General features: G+C 45.5%; 1 protein-coding gene across 2 annotated transcripts in view; it reads left to right on the plus strand.

Moving 5' to 3' along the window:
• Sspn (sarcospan) overlaps positions 1 to 20135 on the plus strand; it is a 53415-nt gene extending 33280 nt beyond the window's left edge. For both annotated transcript variants that reach the window (XM_050164731.1, XM_050164730.1), the window contains 2 exons: positions 13321 to 13407; positions 19051 to 20135. In XM_050164731.1, coding sequence (XP_050020688.1) covers positions 13351 to 13407; positions 19051 to 19416 — 423 coding nt within the window. In that variant the 5' untranslated portion in view covers positions 13321 to 13350 and the 3' untranslated portion in view covers positions 19417 to 20135. The remainder of the gene's footprint in view (positions 1 to 13320; positions 13408 to 19050) is intronic.
• Positions 20136 to 23280: the final 3145 nt, after the last annotated feature.

Consider the following 23280-nt stretch of genomic DNA (forward strand, 5'->3'; position numbering starts at 1 on the left):
CTTGTCAGGACGCAGCCAAGCTAAAGGCGCAGGCTTGGTTCCTTGGTTCCATCTTGATGCCTAGAAGGATGCTCAGACCTGTCACGGGCCTGTGTAGCTGTTAAATCCGGTCTCTTCTTACCCAGAAACGGCCACATCCTCCCACACTGTGCCCCGCATCTCTCTAAGACCTTTCCCCTTATCAACTCATTTATTTTCTTGCTAGTTAATATAAAGAATATTTGCTACATTTAATCCGGTATTTTAAAGTGTTTTTATAAGGAGTTTTTATGTTATTTAGTCCTTGATATTATACAAAGTAAAACTTCTTGATACTTTTAACATCATATTTGGATCAACTTACTGTTTTCTCAACCTTCCAGAGTTTTGTATAAAAGAATACAATATTTTTTAACTTACTACATTTTTGTAAGTAAATGAGCTAATATGTACAATATCAGGTCGCTTTTTTGAGTAAGGGCCGTATTGGACATGACTTAAGGAATAAATGAATTTGGCTGTATTCTAGACAACGAAGTGGCAGAACCCCAGGCAGATAAGGGCATTTTCTGCCAATGGTCCAGTTTCTTTCCCATTGGTACTTAGCCTAGTTTTCATCCATGACTTCTTTCTTGCTTCAAGATTCAGTTGTCTGTACATCTTCAGTCTTTTGAGGATGTAATTGTGAACCTTCACCCAAATGCATGGAGCTGTGTTGCACTGTGAAAAGACAACACCAAGAAGATGCTGGGGTAGACGTGGGTTCGTGAGAGCGACGAGACATGCAGGCAGAGAGCCCAGGGGCTTACAGCTATGATTGCTTACAGTGGTTTTCAAATGAGGCTTTAGAACATCCGTATCATCCGCATCGGAGGTCCTGAGCGCTGGCACACTTCCCGCGCATCCTCCCGGTTTTCCAGCAGAAGTCTTGCTTTGGCAGAAAGAATCATCCAGGAAAAGGCGCAGTACCCGTAGGATTCTGGAATTTACACTCCCCTGACCCAGCCACTGTTCGCACGTTCAACTCGTCCTTATCCGCTTTGTGGGAATCACTGTGTACACGGTGCAAGGAGGCAGTCCTGCGCAGCTCTGTGTGCTGGGAGCCGGGCAGTGGCTTGAGGTCTGGCTAAACACAGCCGTGCACATTCCAAAGCCTCATTGGTGGAACTACAGCAGCAGAAACAGTTGTGCTCATTGGAGGTGTCCAATCACGATGAAGCCCGTCACTTTGAATTGGACAGAAGGTATTGAACGGTGGCAGAGGCGTTCGTTGCAGGTTTAAAAAGTTCTCCCGAAGCCCCATGCTTATCCTGCCGGTCAGAGCTTTGGTACCCAGCAGAGTAGATGGCTCTTGTTGCTGTGAGGGCGGTGAGAGCAACATTGCCTTTAGAATCACTGGACTTTAGTTTTTTTTTTTTTTTTTTTTTTTTTTAAATCTCAGAAATTTCGTTTCCACAATTTATTTTGTAAAAAAGATGTAGATAGCAAATCTGTGGGCCAGGCTAGGTAGATTTTGTATTATAAGGTAATTGCCATATTATTAGTGCTGGTTTAAATTCAGCGTCTTCACACACTTGCGTATGAAAAGTGTATATGAACAGTTCTTGTAATTCAGAGAGACACTTGCCACATAGAAACTTCTCAGACGAAAGGACAAGAACTGAGAAGAAAATGGGAGAACAGGGTTGAATGGATGTCGCTTGTCGTCTGGCAAGCCTTTCTCTCTAAACCCTGAGAGGGTACACTTCATGCAATAGAGTTATCATTTACGGTCCATTCTGACATAGAAATTTTGACCGATATCTTCTAATATTTACTTCTTTTAAAAGTAATAAAGTATCTGTGTGTGGTGGTATGTACCTGTCGCCACGGCACGTGGGGGCCGCAGCAGGAGGCTGAGGAGTTTGAGGTCGTCCTCATGGTATCATGCGCTCCCTGACAGCCTGGGCTTCACTCAACCTTGTCTTCCTTACAAATTAAATATCAAAGAGTTCCCCACCTTCCGTGAAACGTATGACGATACAAAGCCTCGTAGGCCAAAACTCAGATTGCATCTCCAGGGGCAGGCAGAGCCATTCTCCCCGCTAACCTTTCCGCTGACAAGTTCTGCCCCTGTGGAAACGGTTAAGACGTAAGTAAAAGTAAGCAGTGAAGTGAGCAGCCTCTAGGACGGCAGCTTCTGAAGGCCAACGACAGGGCTCTGACCACCCTCCTGCCCGGTCACAGGTCAACGAGGTTCCCCCTGGCAGTAGTTCCTGGGCGTGTAACTCATTTTCTCTGCAGCTTTGTGTATACTAGAAAAAAAAAAAAAAAAACACTACTCTGAATCTGACTTATGAAATCAAGGTTGTTTTGTTTTTTATAAAAGATTATAGTTAAAGCCCAACGCCTGTACCCAGGGTTCCCCGTCTCTTCCTGCCTGTTCACCCCGAGTCCTGGTGCTCAGTCTTTGTGTTTGTTCCCCGTCACTTCTGTTCTCTGATAACGTCTTGCGCACTTAGTTTGGCTGGAACTGGTGTGTGTGTATGTGTGTGTGTGTGTGTGTGTGTGTGTTTTAAATAATACTAATTTTGAATCTGTTATGGCCAGAAACTATTTTTTGAATGAACATTTTCTTCCAGCATTTCTAAATGCTCGCCTCTATAAAATTATAATAGGGTGGGTTAATCAGAAACATACACAGCACACAGTGGTCACTGAGAGTGGCCTCTCTGGGCATTTGGTAACAAATTGGCCTATTAGCAGAAGCGGAATGAAGCAGAAAGACAAGGTCTCTGTCACCCGGGTATTTGCTAACTGTTCACGTCAGCGTCACTGGAGAGCTGCCTGACGGTGGCCCTTGCAGGAGCAGGCCAGGCCACTCCATGAATGGATTCTTTTACCCTCTGGGTGGTGTTTATCAGCTGCCTTGCTGGGTGTTACACCAAGGCCTTTCCATGTGTCGTCATGTTAACTCCCTCAGCAGCGCAGGGAGCAGACATCTCTGAGGCCCTAGACATGGAGGAGCTACCAGGTCCACGGCGGAGTCTCCGTCTTAAGCTCTACGGACCACCTTACTATGAAACCGTGGACAGTTGTTGCGTTTCCTTTTTTCTGTTCCCTTGGTCCATGTGTGTCACATATGTTGCTGTGAGGTCTTGGGTAATGTGAAGTGGATCCGTGCAAATTTACTGGTGTGTGTGTGCGTGTACACGTGCGTGCATGTACACACATGCATGCTCTCGAGTGTGCCTGTGCAAGCTTGCATATTGGAATTGTTGAGACTTACCCACTCCTGTGTCTCGGGTCAAACTGTCACTTAAGAGTGAATTGCTGTTTCGTGTCACTTTGTCCTGCTGAAGAGGAGTGTTGAGGTGCTGTCTGTAGCACCCCTTATTGGTGTCGAAGGACATCCCTCTACTCAAGGCCATTGAGGCAGGGCTTTGGGTGTCACTCCGCTGGTGCGCGTTAGGAGTGCAATGGCACCTCTAAGATACAACGGGGTGCTTTTCTTCATTTCCAGCTCAGACGTCAGAGTGAGTGACTTGCGGCAAAGACTGAGCTCGTCTCGTGCGAGATGGAAAACAAAACGGTACCTGCGGCTCCTCCAGGCACGCTGCTTAAAAGTCTTCGAGACAATCTATAAATTAGCCAGCGCGACTTTCTCTGCCGAGTACGAGATAAGCGAGACTCCCTGGCTGAGAGGAACCCCCAGTGTGTCACCCATGACTCAGCCATTCAGGGGAGGAGCGGGAGCTGGCAGGCTCCTCCATGCACCTCTGCCACTTGCTGCCAGGATTCCTCCAGGGAGACACCGTGGCCTGCGGTGGCGAGGAGACAGCGCGCTCGGACGAGTCCCCGGTTAACTCTGGTGTTACATTCTGTGACACCTACCATCAAGCCTTTGTTGACTTAATCTCATTAAGTTTTCCATTCCTCGCCTATAAAACAGGACTAGTAGCAGTGGCTTCCGAGGACGCCTGTGAGTGTGAAGTGGAAGCCAGGCGTGGCACACACTTGTAGTTGGGAAGGGTGGGAGTTTAAGGTCGTGTTTAACGGCATCAGCAGTCTCAGCTGTGAGCCTGGCTCAGTTGTCAGTACAGTCGGGACCTTTTAATAGACTTTAATAGGTCTCTGACGGGCACAATAACTATGGCATTAGTAATCACTAGCTGATATGTCGGCCGGCACTGGTGTCCTCTGTGTGCAAGGATGATCCCTGCTGCTTTCTTCACGTTTGTTAGTCATCAGATTAACTACTGCAACAAAGCGTCATTGCTTCTTTTTGCAGATGGGGGAACGGAGAACTCAGAGAATCAGTTAAAGCCAGGCATGGTGATGCGTGCCTGCAACCCCAGTACTCAGGAGGTAGAGAGAGGAAGGTCCGAGTTCAAGGCTACCCCCAGCTACATAGCGACTTCCAAGCCAGCCTGGATTTCGTGAGATTCTGTCTCAGATGGGGGATCAGAGGGCAAAAGACTTATGTCTAAGATATTCCATGAGTAAAGGGGTGGAGTCAGAATTCAAGCTGTGAAACCCGCATTCCCACCACACTGCTCTAGTAGCAAGTACAGTTTCATGCTTGGCTTTCAGCTGAGCCAAGCAGCTAGTTTTCATTTGTTAAAGGAACTGTGACCTAGTGTTTTGTGGTTTCAAATATTCTTTCTTTCTTTCTTTCTTTCTTTCTTTCTTTCTTTCTTTCTTTCTTACTTTCTTTCTTCTCTTTTGGTGTATAATCTGATCATGAAGAATACATTTCTGTGTCTTATTATTTTGCATTTGCCTAAACCCACAATGAAAAGTGATGTGATAACAAATGCAGAGGATGTCTGTCACAATCCCACTGTGCTTAAACTCTGTCTGGTTAACTCCAAAAGCTTCATCTCTAACAAATGGTACATGGCAAAAAGAGATATAGTTGTTTCGATGACTATAACATTATGAAGCGGAAAAGATTTGACAATAATTGGGAGGGAACATAGTATTGGCTGCTTATTTCACAAGGGGATGGGAATTATCCCTTTGTTCATTGTTTCCATGTGGTATACACTGCCTTCCTATTATCCATTTAGCAGATATACAGACTACCAAATCAACTGTCTTTCTAGTATATCATATATATTCAACTAATTCTATTTTATTTACTAATGCTCTTGGCAAACTGGAGTATTGATGCTGATAACTTTATTATTATACATTGTTATGTGTTGTATTTTGTGATGAATCTGATGCCATACTTTGAAAAATACATCATGATATATTTGTGATAGATAGGTAGATAGATAGATGGATAGATAGATAGATAGATAGATGTAAGTGGGTGGATGAATGGATGTATAGATAGATGGGTAGATAGATGATAGATATATGATAGATATAAATATAGAAAGAAAGATACATAAATGGGTGAATGAGTAGATATAGATAGACAGATGATAGATAGACAGACAGATAGATAGATGAATAGATAGATAGATAGATAGATAGATAGATAGATAGATAGATAGATACTGCCTGCTGTCCCAAGCATCTGATGGGTCCTCAGAACATATCTCTCATAGACAAAGATGGACTAGAGTGTAGTGGGATTTGTCTTTGGTGCTCTCCTGTGCCCCTTTGTACTGAGTCTGTGCTTCTTTCAGGGATTCTAAGCAGTTAGTAAAGTTTAATATGAGCTAACCTCACTGGGTGAACAGCTGCTCCCATCAAAGCAGAGGCAGATGTGGTGGGAAGGGAGTGTGGAAGGGGAGCCTGGCATCTCATCAGTCTCTTTGGGTATTGTGAAGTCTACCATGGTAGAGTCTACTCATGGAAGTGACTGAAAGTGGCAAACTTCTCCAAGCCATCGTGGAACAATGACTGTCGCACCCCTGAAGATGTGGTCCGATTTTGGAAAAGATCACTTTGCTTTGATCTGATATGGGTGATAACTGTCCAGTGTATCAGAATGACGTGTAACGTAACACGTGCTCATTGTTCAGAGACTCCCTGAGTCTTCCTAATAGAAAACTAAATGACCAATAGCAAGGTGGAAGCAGGATGGTGGGGGTTGGCAGGCAGAGAGGATGAGTAGGAGGAGAATTTAGACTCAAAAGAAGAGAGAACGATGGGGAAAGAAGAGGAAGCCAGCCAGGGGCAGCCAGCCAGGCAGTCACCAGCCAGTTACTAAGTAGGACATACAGAATGAAAGAAAGGTTAAAATCTCTGAGGTAAAATGTAGACGAAGAGAAACCAATTGATATGAGTTATAAGAGCTAGGGGGACAAGCATAAGATAAGGCCACACATTCATAATTAATATTAAGTCTCCACATCATGGTTTGGGGGCTGATGATCCAAGAAAGCCTGCTACACTCTACACGGCGCTGAACACAATATAAGTGGCCATTGATAATACATACTGTCTTCACCATTTGTAAATAAATCTCTACAGTGTTCTCTGTCTTGATAGACCCCACACAGACACTTAAGGGATTGTGTTTACACCTGGAGCTGTGTGTCTCAGCGGTGTGGGAGGTCCTTTTGTCTATGTGTTGCTTTTATTGGCTAATGAATAAAGAAACTGGCTTGGCCTGATAGGGTAGAACAGAGCTAGGTGGGGAAAACTATAAACGGAATGCTGGGAGAAAGGAGGCAGAGTCAGAGAGAAGCCATAGAGCCTCCAGAGACAGACTCTGGACACTTTAGCCAGTAAACCACTGTCACGTGGCAATGGACAGATTAATAGAAATGGGTTAAATTAATATGTAAGAGATTAGCCAATAAGAAGCTAGAGATAATGGGTCAAGCAGTGATTTAATTAATACAGTTTCTGTGATTATTTTGTGTCTAAGCTAACCGGGCAGCCGGGAACCAACCATCAGCCTCCTGCTACATCTCAGGGTGTGTGGTCCAGGACCAGCAGCAGCAGGCTTAGAATTTAAGAATTCAGATTTTGGGTCTCAACCCTAGACCTGTCGAATCAGAAATTGTGAAGATGGGTTGGATCAAGTATTTTAGGTGATTCTGAACAGGCTCCTTGGCCTTCTCTAATGAGGAAGCAGCAGTGAGAATCGAGTAAGAAAAAAAAATCCCCAGCCATGCTTACATATCCCCTGCAGTCCTGAAATCGCGATCCAATAAGCAACCTTTAAGAGTTCTTTTGTTATTTCTTAGTATCTACTTTCCTGGCACATTATTTGTTAACAAGTCTCTTGAGTAAGACAACAAACATCACACTGAGACTACAATACCTTTTTTTGTTTACCTTCCCTCCCATGATGTAGGGGACATCTATAGACAGTCCCTTCAGAAAAATCCAATGAGATGCAGCTGCTCCTCTTCCGCGAGTGGTCCATTGACTTCGTGACCATAGGACAATGTTAAGTCTCATTGTTACAATACTGCATGGAAGCACTTTGCATCCAATCCTTACAGAAATCGAGTCACGTTTCACGTTTACGAGTGATGCATGGGGCCAGGAAGGAAAGAGAAATAATAAGAGGTATTTGACAGGAGACGTTTAGATCCCTCAGTAACCTTGCCTAGCATCTCTCTCAACAACACTGAATGAAGAAAACAGATAAATTGAAGGTAGGGAAAATGTGACAAGGCCAGAATATAAATATACACTGAGAGAGGTAAATGATAATAATTCTAATTTTCTAATGTTTCGGGTGGTACCTTCTTGCCATGGCAAAATGGAGAGAGATCTTATCCACGCATCTCCCTGGCTTGCTCCTGCTTCCCACTCAGGATTATTTAAGAGATGCATCTGCATCCTGTGATGTCAGCAAGGTACTGTGTGGCAAGACCTGGGACCCTCTGTTTGGAAACAGACCTGACATTCAGAGAACATTCCAGCCCTGCTTAGCTCTCCAGCGCACAAGAAGCAGACGTTCCCCTGTACAGACAAAACTGTCTCTCTATAGGTTGTGGGGTTTAGAAGCAAAGAGATTGTAGATGCATATGTCTGAAAATAGGTTAAAATTATTTTTATCTTTTGATCCTTTCCATTCTAACAAATGCTTCAAGGTTTTCTTATTAATAGAGTTATGTACCAGTGGTGGACTGGCCTCCCAAAGCCTTCAGTGATCCGGGCCCTGTTGCTTCTTAGTACTGATGTTCAGGGCTCTTGGTACTGTCTCGTCGGGCTTCCTATGGACCACCTGGACCTGTGTCTGGTCCAGTGAGTAACTTCTGAAAAGCCCCCCCACTAATGTCCACTTCATACTCTTAGGCCTCCTTTCACCGTATGAAATGGGAACTTTGGCCCAGATTCCAGCAGATCTTGCATTAGCATGCCTTCCCCTTCCCTGCCTGGAAACCAGAACACCCTGTCTTCTGGGCATGTCCACATCCTGCCAGCTCAGGAAGTGGGCCCTTCAGTCTGGCATGAGAACTCTAGTTCTTTCCCTAATGCCATAAAGCCTTTAGCTTGAAATATTCAATATAAGATATTTCTAGAACATCCTTGTGCACACTACCAATAAGAGGAAAAAATTGTTAGTCCCTGCAAGGCTGTGGGTAAGAAGACCCCACTCTCAGCTTATACAAGCTAACTTATTAGCATACGTTGAGTTTGCTCAACCACTATAACAATATGACACAATGTACCAAAGTTAAAAGAAGTATATTTGAGGTACTTTCTGCACAAAGTGGGTAACTTGGACAGTTTTCAGTTTTCACTAGACTCTCTAGTTGGGCCAGTATTTCCTACAATTTTAACTGTCTCGTATAGGTACATGACAAACATACCAGCATCCATCTTACTCCAGGGAGCTTCCCCCAGCCTCCATGAGGTCAGTTATACCATCTGTACATTCCCACAGCTAACATGATGTTCACGCCGCCATTGTATTGCAACTTGACTCTACCAGGCTGGGTCAGTCTGGAGTGAGACTGGTTTTGGTCTCTCAGTTCCCAGAGTCGAGTATAGAGCATGTAGCCCTGACATCAGTGGACGGACAGATGGTGTGTTGTTGATGTGGTCAGGCCTAGTGAAGGTGACACAGGAGGGGCTCTTTGTTGTGGAGGGTCTGTGATGGTGTTTAAGATGCTGGCCAGTCTGTCTTGCTCCTTAGAAGGTATGTATCTCGTAATGAGAGGGAGAGCTTGGCAATTGCGATTTCAGCCCAGCATCCTCCACGGACCAAGACAATTATGTGGGAGAAACCTCAATCCTGTTGGCAGAAACTGAGGCGAAAGCCCAGGCAAGTACTTCAGGATGTGACAGGAGCGAGTTGGGAAAATTCTGCCTGGCTTGCTGCTGCTGAAAACAAAACCAAACAAGGTTCCTTTGGTTCATTTCTGCAGATCCTTCATGTGAGGGTAGGTAGTGAACCCCTACAACCTTGTCAAACTTGCGCTGGATTGGAACGCTTAAAACGTACTTAGACATGAAAATGAGGTAGGGGGTGGTTGCAAAGAAAAAGGGGGTCATTGAGATGGGAGGGGGCGGTGAGGGGAGTGGATGAATGCTGTGGGAAAATGTCATTTGTATTTTCAATAAACGTTCATTGGCCAGTAGCCAGGCTGGAAGTATAGGTGGGAAAAACAGGCAGGAAGTAGAGATGGGGCAATGAGAATTCTGGGAAGAGTGAAGTTTCAGTCTGCAGTCAGTCATCCAGACGCAGAGCAATCAAGCTGTGACTGCCTCACAGAAAAAAGGTACTAAGCCATGTGGCTAATACAGACAAGAATAATGGGCTAATATAAGTTATAAGAGTTAATAAGAAGCCTGAGCTAATGGGCCAACCATTTTATGATTAATGTAGACCTCTGTGTGTTTCTTTGGGACTTTACAACTGCAGGAACCAATCGGGACAGAAACCTCGGCCAACAGATGAATGTGATTAAGACTTATTATATGTGTGCATGAAAATGTCATGATAGGATCTGTTGCTGTGTATATACATGCTGATAAAATAATACATTTTGCCAGGTGGTAGAGGCACATGCCTTTAATCCCAGCACTCAGGAAGCAGAGGCAGGAGGACCTCTGTGAGTTTGAGACTAGTCTGGTCTACAGAGTGAGTTTCAGGACTGGCTCTAAAACTACACAGAGAAACCCTGCCTTGACAAATCAAAAAGTAAAATAATAATAATAAATTTCAAAAGTGCTCAAAAGGACTTGCTCCCGACTTAGAAGCACGACCTGCACAGCCTCTCATCTCCCCCGCCAGCACCTGCGTGTCCTGTGCTGCAGAACCGCCTCCCCACATCTTACTTTGTTTTCTGTTCACATCTCTTCAGTCCAACGTGCTTACGGTTCCAATGGTGTGCCTCTCTAGAATATCACCTGGAGCTTACAGTGGTCCTCCTGCCTCACCTCCAGAGTGCTGAGATGACAGGCATGGGGCCGCCACACCCAGCTAATGACCAGTCTTGCTCAGATTGCTGAAAGAGTGTCTCAGGATCCTCTTCGTATCAGCAAACATCTTTGCCCATCTTCCTGAAATGTATCTGAAGCCACGCCCCTTCCCTGCTGGAGACCCCAGCCACCTCCTCATCACCCCTCTGTCCTGTATCTCCACCCTGCCTTTTCCACGCTACATTTTGTTACAGTTATGCTGTGGGTCTCTGTCTCTTATGCTAGGATGCTCTGCTCTGTCCCATTGCTGGGCTATGGCTCCTGAATCTGCCTTCAACCAGGCTGCCTGCAGTGTGGTTCCGGGATTCCCCTCATCTCCCCAGTACCCACTTGACAGGGTTCTGTGATGAAGACATGAAGAAAGATACAGAAGGCCCTTAGACGGACTGCTGTGGCTGTCACTATTATTAGACCCTTTCAAGCCCAAATTTTAAGGGAAGCATCCTATATTTTCCTATTAGATTTCTTTAAACTTTTATAATTCTCTGAATGGCATGGAACAAAAAAATGTTCTTCCTTAGTGTGTGTGTGTGTGTGTGTGTGTGTGTGTGTGTGTGAGAGAGAGAGAGAGAGAGAGAGAGAGAGAGAGAGAGAGAGAGAGTTTATTTCAGACTCTACTGGATATATACTAATCAGATTAAATTCAATTTATCATTGTAAATGTTCTGAGCTATGTTATTTTTTTAAGCTGAGATCCCAGAGGTTATATTTTTTCTTTTTTTATAGGCTATGTTTCTTTTTTATTGTTTTTATTGAGCTATACATTTTTATCTACTCCCCTCTCCCCTTTTACCATCTTCTCTAAACCCTATGTTCCCAATTTACTCAGGAGTAAATTGTCTTTTTCACCTTTCTATGTAGATCCATTTATGTCTCTCTTAGGGTCTTCTGTGTTGTCTAGTTTCTCTGTGGTTGTGGCCTGTAGGCTTTTTTTTTTTTAATGTCCAAAAGCCACTTCTGAGTGAGGACATATTATATTTGTCTTTCTGGGTCTGGGTTACCTCACTCCATATGTTTTTTTTTCTAGACCTATCCATTTGCCTGCAAATTTCAAGAGGTTATTATTGTTTTCTGCTGTGTGGTACTCCATTGTGTAAATGTACCCCATTTTCCTTATCCATTCTTCAGTTGAGGGACATCTACCTTGTTTCTAGGTCCTGGCTATGACAAATAATACTGCTATGAACATAGTTGAGCACTCGTCTTTGTGGTATGATTGAGTGACTTTTGGGTATATACCCAACAGTGGTATTTCTGGGTCTTGAGGAAGGTTGTTTCCTGATTTTCTGAGAAAATTTCATACTGAAATCCAAAGGGGCTGTACCAGCTTACATTCCCACCAGCAATGCAGGAGTATTCCCCTTACCCCACATCCTCTCCAGCATAAACTGTCATCATTGTTTTTGATCTTGGCCATTCTTTCAGGTGTAAGATGGAATCTCAGAGCTATTTTTATTTGCATTTCTCTGATGGCCAAGGATGATGAACATTTCCTTAAGTGTCTTTCGGTAATTTTAGATTCCTCTGTTGAGAGTTCTCTGTTTAGGTCTGTACCCCATTTTTTATTGTATTATTTGTTCTTTTGATGATGTCAAGTTTTTTGAGTTCTTTGTATATTTTGGAGATCAGACCTCTGCTAGATGTGGGGTTGGTAAAGATACTTTCCCATTCTGTAGGCTGTCATTTGTCTTGTTGACTATGTCCTTTGCTTTACGGAAGCTTCTCAGTTTCAGGAGGTCCCATTTATTGTTTCTCTCAGTGTCTGTGCTACTGGGGTTATATCTAGGAACTGGTTTTTTGTGCCGGCTTTCTCGTCTATGAGGTTCAATGTGGTTAATTTTATGTTGAGGTCTGATCCATTTGGACTTAAGTTTTATGCATGGCAATAGATATGTATTTATTTGCATTCTTTTCTATGTTTATATCCAGTTGTGCCAGCACCATTTGTTGAATATGCTTTGTTTCTATTTTATATTTTTGGCTTCTTTGTAAAACATCAGGTGTTTGTAGGTGTGTGGATTTATATCCAAGTCTTCAATTTGGTTCCATAGGTCCTCCTGTCTGTTTTTATGCCCCTGCCAGGCTGTTTTCAGTACTGTAGCTCTGTAGTAGAGTTTGAAGTCAGGGGTTGTGATACCTCTGGAAGTTCTTTTGTTGTATAGGATTGTTTTGACTCTCCTGTTTTTTTTTTTGTTGTTGTTGTTTTGTTTATCCATATGAAGTTAAATATTGTTCTTTCGAGGTCTGTGAGGAATTTGCTGGGATTTTGATGGGCATTGCATTGAATGTATAAATTGCTTTTGATAAGATTGCCATTTTTACTATGTTAATTCTACCTACCCAAGAGCATGGGAGATCTTTCCATTTTCTGGTGTCTTCTTCAATTTCTGAACTGTTTTCTAAAGTACCAAATACAGAGGAACTTAATAAATACTGGATAAATTGAAATAATGTCTTTGCTATTTTAAAACCATATTCCACTGGGCTAGATAGATGGTTCCACGTTTACAAGTGCATGAAGTTGGGTGGTGGTGGCACACCCCTTAAATCTCTGTGAGCTCAAGGCCAGCTTGGTCTACAAGAGCTAGTTCCAGGAAGCTAGGGCTGTTACACAGAGAAACCGTTTTGGAAAACAAAAACAAACAAACAAAAAATTGCAGACAGCTCAGGCAGAGGACCTACCCTAGTTCAGTTCTCAGCACCCATGTTAGAAAACTTACAACTGCCTACAGTGCCAGCTCCAGGGAATCTGATGCCCTCTTCTGGCCTCTGAGGACACTGCATTCATGTACACATATCCACACATGGAAACACAAACATGTACTGAATTCAAAATAGCAAAACTACATCTTTAAATTGTGTTAGTGAAAACCTGTAGCACATAATAAATAAAATGAAGCAAAGGGCTTGGCAGTGTGGATGATCCCGGGGGAGGTACCCTGAGCTCAGAGTTGCTGGAGTTCTGATGTGCATGCTCCAATAATGTTCCATGTACTGTGTTCCCTGCCTCAGGTCTGCGTGGTGGCCTACCTTGGACTGTTCATGCTCTGTGTCTCATACCAAGTTGACGAGAGGACATGTGTCCAGTTTTCTATGAAAGTAAGTTGTTTCTCCTTTTTTCAGAATCATTACATAGGAAGAAACGTAAGTCAAAATGAAAGAGTGCTTCTCAGTGTTACATGTCTGATGAGTCTAGAAACTTCGCTTTCAGGCAGCCCAAATGTGTTTTAGGAGGATGTTGGTCCAGACACAGAGGTAATGCCAGGCCTTTTACCTACTTTCTATGAGTTAGGTGGTTCCCAGAGCAAATGAAGTGGGAACGCCAATGCTCCTAAAAGGAGTATTGAACAGTCACCAGCTCAAGGAAAACCTTGGGCAGGGAAAGGTCTCTCTGGGTGCCCACTTCTATATCTTGGGGTTATTTGGATGAAATATTTCAATAATAAAGCAATCTGAGTGTATTTCCTCTTGTCGATGGGATCACTGAGACAGAAAGGGCATTGGGTGAAGTCAGTGGGTCCTGCCAAGAGTCTGTGGGAAACTGTGAGGCTGTGCATGGTTTGATGGCTTGGCAATTGTCTGTCTCTTGTTGCTGTGAACTTTTAGCCTATAGTGGAAAGCGTATTTGGTTGCAGTCTCTTTAAGTACACAGCAGATTAAACTTAAACACTTCCGTCAGAGGGGAGGAGCATAGAGCAACCTGAGCAGCCTGGCTGGTGGGTTTCAGTGGCATCTCCAAGGATGGAGACCGCTCTGTATGTTTCTCTTGTCCCTCTGCCATTGACTTTTCTCCTGGGCGTGTTCTTTGCTACAATCGGGAAGCATGAAACCCAAGAGTAAGTCAACAATGTCATTTAAAAGCCACAAAGATACAAGATAGGATTTGTTAGCGGGGATGTAGCTTGGTTGGTACGGCTCTTGCCTCGAGTGGGCAAAGCCCTAGATTTGACTCCCAGCACCGAATAAATGAAGCCTGGTGGCGCAGGACTGTAATCTCTCCGTTCATGAAGTAGAAACGGGGATTGGGGATCGGAAGCGCAAGGGCGGCCTCAGCTGAGACCAGCTGAGCTACACAGAATCTTGTCTCAAAAGGAGGAGGAGGAGGAGAGGGAAAATGTCAGATACTCAAAGATGGTGGTGTAAAAAGCAATGTGCTCATTTGAAGGACGGATGTGCCTCATCATGTGGGTGCTGGGAACTGAATCTGGGTCCTCTGGAAGAGCGGCAGCGTTCTCAACCCCTGAACCCTCTCTCCAGCCCTGGAATGAACTTTTTTGATAGAAGGATTTTTTTAAGAAGGCAAGAGAAAGCAGACACCAGTTCAGGCTCTTTTATGCTGAGGCTGGCCAGACAGCAAGGCAAGGTGGTAAGAATAGGAAAGCGCCTTGACTTCCTCACTCCCTTTGTGATTCCTGAAAAAGCAGGGGTGAAGCCTCACTTTCAGTGAGTCCCCCTACCAGGCATCTCAACAACTGTACCTTAAAAATGATAGGGGGTGGGGGGAAAGAGAGTAACTGGCAGCGTCAGGCAGGCTGCAGACCCCATGGGAAGACCTCATTAGCTCTCTCCTTTCTCACCAGGCCAGACACACAGACACAGGAGGCCCTTCCTCCTCCCGGAAGGGAACCTTCAGCCAGGCTGCTGCCACAGCAATCTAAGGTTCTCTCTGTGGCATCTTCAGTCCTAAAACAGCTTTGCCCAGGCCCCATCAGGACACAGTTGATGTCCCCATGCTTCCTGTGTTGTCTTAGGGGAGTGAAATGGGCCTTCAGGAGGCGCTTGTCAGTGCATGGCTGCGTTTTCACCCTCTATCTCTGAGCTAAGCTTTTAGTTTATTTTCTCTTACTGGGCGCCCTGGTAGACAGGCCAGACCATCATGCTACGGTGATGGAGTCTTCTGGAACAAACTCACACATGCACACTGCTCATACACATACACACACACACACACATACAAACACATACTCATACACATAAAACCACACTCACATACCCACACAAACACACACACACGCACACTGCTAATACACACATAGAAACACACACATACAAACACAAACACACTCACATATACATACAAACACACACTTACGTACATACTCAGATACATAAACACATGTTGTTGGAGCCTGTTCATTTGTTCCTGGCCACCTAGATCCGAAATAACCACACAGAAACTATGTTATTTGCAATACTGTTTGGCCCATAGCTTAAGAGTATTTCTAGCCAACTCATATCTTAAATTAATCAATTTCTCTTAATCCGTGCATTGCCACGTGGCCGTGGCTTACAGGCAAGATTCAGCACGTCTGTCACCCCTCCCCAGTGGCTTCATGGCTTCTCGTTGACTCCGCCCTCTTTCTCCCAGAATTCAGTTTAGTTTTCCCTACCTAGTTCTGTTCGTCCCTGCCGTAGGCTCAAAGCAGTTTCTTTATTCATTAATAAAAGACAGAAGGACTTCCCATACCAAACACACACTCACAAACACACAGTCACACATACAAACACACTCTCACACACACTCACATGTACACAAACATATAAAAACTCAGACACACACATACACGTGCACACACGCACGCACAAACACATACATGCATGCACACACTCCCCTGCTCTTAGACCAGGAAACCACCAGCATTTTTCCTGCTTTTTCCTTGGACTCTGCCTCTGGACCTGGAAGGTCACTGGGTGTGGACCCTCCCACCTGCCCTCTGGGTGCTCTCCTACCTTCCTTTGGGCTGCTTGGTGGCGGCAGAGAGGCCTTACCATTCTGGCCAGAGGGGAGATCATTAAATCCAAGCAGAACACCCCCCACCCCCCACCCCCCATGCCACCAACTGGGACAGCCTCAGCAGGTTCCAATCACAGCAAGGCAGGAGCAAGCCTGGGGATTACATAAGCACAGAGCTGGCCTCCAGGGATGTTCTGCAGGGACACCCACACAGTCTGCTGCCACATCCCAAGGTCACTCCACACCCTGCCTTCATTGATAGCTTATTCCCCTGTGTGGGCAAAACAAGGCGCCTGGTTTTAAACTGTGGATTTCAAGGCAGGAGCCTGTTGCTGTGAGGAAGGGGCCTTGCCCATGTCACCAGCAGGCCTGAGTGTCCAGCTGTGACCCAAGAGACAAGAGGCTCTCCTGACTCCGATGTGTGCCCGGGTCACTTTGCTGAGGGATGTGGCACTTCTCGGCCCTTGTCCCTGAGCTGCTGAGTTCTGTATAGTAAGGAGCTAGATTACAATTCAGCAACCTCTGTGTTTGTGTCAGTATTCACCCCTTCAGCAAGCCAATCCGCATTGTTCTGCCCACTGGACGGAAAGAAGCAAGGCAGACAGTAGAGCCAGTCCTGGGGATTCCTGGAAATGGCAGCCTCCTTCTCCGCTGGTTTAACTCCTGTGCCCTTTGGAGAGGTCCACTCTTGGTCCTCGTAGTGATAACAGGAAGTCAGGTTAGAAGCAGCACTCCACATTTGCAGGCGAAGAGATACTGGTTAAAATGTCCAGCAGACGAGTCCCCTGGGTAGCGTTCAGGAGTGAAACCTTAACTAGGTGGCCGGCCCAGCCTGGCCCAGCTGCTGGTTCATGTCCTCCACTGTTGTGTCCTTGTTAAATGGTCTTTGGCAACTAAGTATCTGAGCCAAAATGTATCATTTAAACATTTTTAAACTGAATTTTATTTATTTATCGTCTGTGTCTGTGTGTTATGGTGTGTGCAGACAGGCCAGTGTGCATGTTGTGGGGCATTGGCTCATTCCTCCCACCATGTGGGTCCAGGTATGGAACGCAGGTCACCAGACTTGGTGGCAGGAGCCCTTATCCACGAAGCCGTCCTGCCAGCCCTGTTTTCTTTAAAGTAGACAGACGTCTTATTGTCACAAATGGGCTTTCCCCGTAGTAAGTGTTCTAAATACCTACTGTTTAAGGACGTGTGCATCCGGGTGTGATTGTGAACGTGTGCGCCTCCAGGTGTGATTGTGAATGTGTGTGCATCCGGGTGTGACTGTGAACGTGTGTGCATCCGGGTGTGACTGTGAACGTGTGCGCCTCCGGGTGTGATTGTGAACGTGTGCGCATGGCGGGGTGTGCGGTAGGGAGAGGAGCAAAGCAGGGTCTAGCTGCTGGTGGCCAAAACCAGAACCGTGTGGCCGCAATTCAGTCTGGGGCTGTTCTGCTAAGCAGATGGCTACCCAGAGGGAAATGGCCACTTTTAACTGGGGTTCCTCCTGCTAATGGTCACACGTGACCAGCATAAACTGGCTCTCATGCCAGGAATCTAAACTCGATCACCAAGCCCAAAGATTTCAGAATAATCCACGATATTTTTTAATATTCCATGCCATTAGCCTTACACAGTAAACCCATATTTTAACGTCTAAACACGCCAAGTCTACATAAAATATTGTCACCAAGTGTTCTGGGGACAGCACCAAAGCACCCCTTTTAATATCACAAATTAAATAAGCCCTTTCTAAATTTTATAATGATGCCACTTTGCATTTATCTGATTCTTTCCCTCCAGGGAAAAATAATCATGTCAAATACAAATTGTTCCCGTTACGTTTCTAAGATACACGATGTTTTAGCCAGGCGTGGTGGTACCTGCCTGAAATCCCAGCCCTTGAGGGGAGGAGGCTTTAAGGCTGGCTTTGGTCGGACACCAGAACTGCTCCCACTAAGGGGTAACTTTTTTCTCTATGGAAGCATAGATCTTGCTCTACAAACTGTAGACACAAGTCCCAAAGTTTGTGGAACTGGTCTTTGTTTGGACCACAAAGGAGACCACTAAGAGAGCCGTGTCTGGTGTGTGAATCCAGTCACAAGGGCATCTCTTGTGCCGTTACAGTGAAATTTATTGTGGCTCTGTCAGTGAGGACCCAGGACTTTCGGTCACAGTGTTCCAGATATAGGTAAATTGAATCAGAGATGCTTAAGAAGTTACAATCCCTTCCGAGCAAAGTTAGGAGTTAGGCAGCACACCCAACCCCAGAGCTAATGTCTAGACCACCTGCTTCCTGTCTCCACCATTCCTGTTTCCGCCCAGAGACCACTTGCTTAGGGATCTTGACCATCATGGCTGAAGTGTGATAGCCGCTACATCAGTTGCGTTCTGTTTTCCCTTAACCTTTATCGTTAGCTGATCAATGTGCAATAGTTTTGACCAACACGGCGCTCGTAGTACAGAAGCCTGTCCTTTGGTTTTGAATCCCATTTCTGCCCTATGACCAGCCTTTCTCAATTTAAAGAATAAGTGCCGTGTGTCACGTGGGAGAGAGGGCTTGTTTGGGATCCATTTACGTTACCTGCTAAATCTAGACATAAACATTCCAGCCAAGCTAAGAGATCATTGCAGGTCATGGGAAAAGCCAACAGCGGCATGACAAATGCTATATATAAGCGTGATTTCCCAGTAAGTAATTCTGCAGCTGGCCACGGTGGCATACATCTGTGATGCCAGCACTTGAACACTGGAGGCAGGAGGACTGGGCAATCAAGCCAGCCCTCTACAGCTATAGAGCAAGTTCAGGGTCAGCCTGGGGTACCCAAGACCCTGCTGCAGAAATCAGTCAGTCATCTCGCTAATCAGTGTGAAGTGTAGCCGTGTCTTGGTATTATGGCTTGAGAAAAGAATGGCCCTTGCCTCAGAGAACTCAGCCAAACAGCGCGGGCTAAGCGTGGGCTAGTCTGCTTTGTGTTGGACCCCTCTTCTCTGTAACAGGAAGCTTTTTCTGTCTCTTTCAGGTGCTCTACTTCCTGCTGAGTGCCCTGGGCCTGGTGGTCTGCACGCTGGCGGTGGCATTTGCCGCCCACCACTGCTCGCTGCTTGCCCAGTTTACCTGTGAGAGCTCTCTCGATTCTTGCCTGTGCAAACTGCCTTCCTCGGAGCCTCTCAGCAGGACCTTTGTGTACCGGGATGTGGCGGACTGTACCAGCATCACGGGCACTTTCAAACTGTTCTTAATCCTCCAGATGGTCCTCAACCCGCTCTGTGGCCTTGTGTGCTTGCTGGCTTGCTTTGTGATGTGGAAACACAGGTACCAGGTCTTTTATGTGGGTGTTAGGCTGCGCTCCCTGATGGCTTCTGATGCTCAACCACAAAAGGCCTAAGAGCTTGGCTCAGGGGTAGAGGCGGAAACGGAACCCTGACTAGCCAAGGTGAAAAAATGCAATTTTCTAAAGGCAAACTCTTGAAAACAAATTATTCATTCTCTAAGGGAATATTTTTAGATTTTTTTTCAGAAAACAAAAGAACTTTTTTTTAGATCTCTATTGGTGCATTTTAAAATATTCTTGTGAGGACAGGGTGGAGAGATGGCTCACACGTTTTCCTGCAGAGGACCCGAGTTCAAGTTCAGTTTCAGAACCCAAGTTGGGTGGTTCACACCCCCTGTATCTCCAGTGTGGGCATGGGGTACCCCATACACATACAAACACATGCCCATAATTTTTTTAAAAAACTTATTTTTTTAAAGTTTTTTTTTTTTTTTATGAGAAACAAGATTCAAAATGATTTGACAAACCCTGAAAGGCAAAGGATTGACAGAGGAGGACCGGGCGCCCGGGATCTCGTGCTGCACTCGGGGGCTTCCTCCTTACTCTTTCATCCGTGACTCACGTAGCCTCCTTTCCTGTCTGTCCAGTGTGAGGTGTGAACTGGTGTGCAAGGCCGCTTCCTACACCGTAGATTCCTCTAGTTCCTTCTACCACCTTCCGTTATTCACGTGGTGTCTCCGAGAACGGTAGAGGTCTGGGGGAAGACGAATCTCTGTGCTGAATGCTTTTATTTTTCACAGCAGAGATGTCCTTAAGGATTGAAATAGCTTTTTTTTTTTTTTAAAAAAAAAAAGTAGAACAGGAAGGCTGAGTAAATTATAAACCCCCCCTGGGCTGGGGGCAGCCTTCTGGCTGCCTTAGCTCTGCCCCGTGAGTGGGTCGCAGCCTCCATGACCGTCATCCGCAGCCTCGCTCCGTGACTGTCTACGGCCCCCATGATTGTCCACTTCACCTCATTGAGAGGTGGCTCCATTACATTCTTAACGCCGTAGAAAGTATAAAAATAATTATATTATGCCTCCAGCCTGTCATCTAAAACAAATCATTAAGACTAATTTCCAGCTAATTGTTCACTATAATTGGGCTCAGAAGTCTGTTTAATGAGCTCTGGCTGTACTTAGGCTGCGCTGTTGGTGTTAAGAAAAATTATAGCCACAAGGGAAGATGTCTGAAGATGATGCACTTTCCTGGAAGCCGACCACTGCAGAAAAGAACTCGTGATTTACAACGCTCTTGGAGAAAAAAGCAAGAGCATTTGTCACAGGAAACACACTATTAGCACAGTGGTGATGTGCTGGAGAGTGTCTCCCTGGACAGCCACGCACCTTTGTTGGTGACTGGGTAGCACTGGTGAGTGCTCTCATAAGCTTGGCCTTCCTATGAAGGCCTACGAATGCTGACTTTCACAGTGGACCTAGACACAAATGTCTTAAAGTCATTATTTAGCGATATGTCCATGTTAGAGGGTCGATTTAGTTTCGTTAGACTTAAGACACAGGCACTTTGTTGGGATGGACTTTGCTGTGTGTGCTGTTGTCATTAATAAATTCAGAAAAGCATTGAGGAAGGGCTCACCTGGGAAACCCACGTCGTGTAAAAACCACCATGACTGTCTCTCTTAGTCGGTGTCTCTAAGTTCTGGGCCATAGTGCAGCCAAGTTTGCTGTCCAGCTTCTTGTTCATATCCTTTGTTAGTCAGAACATTTGCCTTAAAGGGAACATACGTCCTCCTTTGCCCTTAAGAGTCGGTGGAGAGTCCATGGCGGTGACAATGGAGTCAGCCCTGTGTGACACACACACCCAACTACAGGAAAGAGTTAGGCTAGTCAGCTGGAGGACTGTCTCTGTGGTTTACTCCGGGAACACTCCTTGTGGTCTGCTCTTCTCGCCTGCAGGCTCAGGTCAGGAAGGCCCATCAGAGGGGAGAGTGAGTAAAGTCCTACCGGAGGTCTGATCCCAATGTTACATGAGCACAGCACCAACCCTCCAGATACTAACCTGAAAACCCTTCCATCTTTGTTAAGAACAACCAACTCTGGCTGCGGAGATAGCTTGGTTTGCCAAGTGCTTGCCACCCCAGTGAGAACCTGGTCCTTAGAACCCAGCTAAAAAGGCCAGGCCTAGTGACATGTGCTTGTAATCCCTGGACAGGTAGAGACAGGTAGGTCACTGGGACTCCTGGACCAGCCGGCTTTTGTTTAATGGTTGAATTCTGGGTCCCCGTAAGAGTTTGTCTCAAGAAACAGAAACAAAGAAACTAAAGTGGGCAGCTGACCTCTGGCCTCCACATGTATCACACACACGGTTGCACCTGCGCACATGTAAAGAATAACTGAATTCACATTGACTTGTGGTAGTTTTCTATAGAAGTAGTAAAATGATTGGGAATCTGGGATCTCACAGGCCGTCCTTTCAAAGTGAGGCTGTAGTCATGTCGGCTTCTGAGCATGAGGCACACAGGGCACCTTTCACAGCTTCGACCAGCAAACCCAGCAGGGTTTTTGTTTGTTTGTTTGTTCATTTGTTTGCTTTTAATGAGAAAATTAAGATCCCCACACAGTTAGGTTGCTCTATACAAATGGCTCACGGGGCATTTTAAAGGGTAGAATAATTTTAGCCTGCAGGTTTTTCCTTTTCTTACACAGTCAGGAGTAGGCATGGTTTAAGCTTATAATATTTTGTCTGCATAGAACGGGGATTTTGCTATGATATGATCACATTATTCTTTACTCCCCAAAGAGGGGGGAACGTTGTAAGTGCATAGAAGGAGCAAAAGCAAATGAATGGATCCCTTAGCTAAAGCGCACTGGTACGTGTAGGAATTGCGTTGCATGAATAACAAATGGCTTTGGGCTGGATTTGCAGTATTTTGACATTGTTTTGCAAATATTGAAGCTGCAGGAAGGGCAACAGAGAAGGAGCAGGCACACAGCTTCTCACTTAGCAAAATGTTACACTTCAAATCTGTCAAGGAGCCAGGATGGTGACTGTGCCTTCCAAACCCTAAAACAGCAAGGTTTGCACAGCCCCCTCCACAAGCCTCCTTCAGGAGAATGAAACGAATCAAGATTTTGCAAAGAAGAGAGACGGCCAGGACTTGGCAGCACTTGGAATAGGAATACGACAGCCTGTGTGTACAGGCTGTAACCGAGCCCACTCAACGGATCTGTCTTGGTGTGACCATCATCTGTAGCTCCCAAGCTCCGTCCAAACTGGTGTAGGCTACACCTTGGAGCCTTGCCTGAACCATAGCGACTCTAAAGCCCTGGAAACAGGAGTCAAGTAGCGGCCTCACGTTTCTTTTTTGGATGGAGAGCCTAGATGTCCTCTTCTGAGTTCCTTCCAGTATGTTTCCGCAGAGAATGCTGTTCTGTACATGTTTTCTATCCATGTCCAACACGATCTCCGGAGTCGCTTCTGCGTCCTTCTATGTGCAGTATACAGTACACGATGAGATTGCTGTAGAGACTGGATCAAAGCTGGGGGGGGGGCAGGAATCGGGGGACAGTTGTGGAGCGGTCACCGAAAGACGACCGGAAATGGACTTGAAAGCTGCCCGTCATTTGCGGATGTGAACTGGGTCCTGGTACTTGCTCTGACTTCTTGCTCCATGCTCGCATTTGTATACACACACCACTGGATTTTCCTCTGGTTAAAAACCCACAGTGTGCTTAGCAGTGCAGTGCAAGCTCTGTCTGTGTGCCGGCCAGATGCTTGGTGGTGAAGCCACCGACATGAGTTCGTGTCTCTGATTTTCTTGTCTCACATGAGCACTGTCCCCTTCAGAACCGTGGGTCTGTGTGGTCTGGTGCTGCGGTTTCCTTCCCTGGCCTTGAGCAGGCCAAGAGGAGAAGAGTTTCTATACATCTGTTTTTAAAGGGGGTGCATGTGTTTCCTTTATTAATAAATTGTTCATAA

Source organism: Alexandromys fortis, unplaced genomic scaffold (genome assembly GCF_014885135.2).
Source record: "Alexandromys fortis isolate MF-2015 unplaced genomic scaffold, M_Fortis_MF-2015_v1.1 scaffold_153, whole genome shotgun sequence".
Taxonomy (NCBI): Eukaryota; Metazoa; Chordata; class Mammalia; order Rodentia; family Cricetidae; genus Alexandromys; species Alexandromys fortis.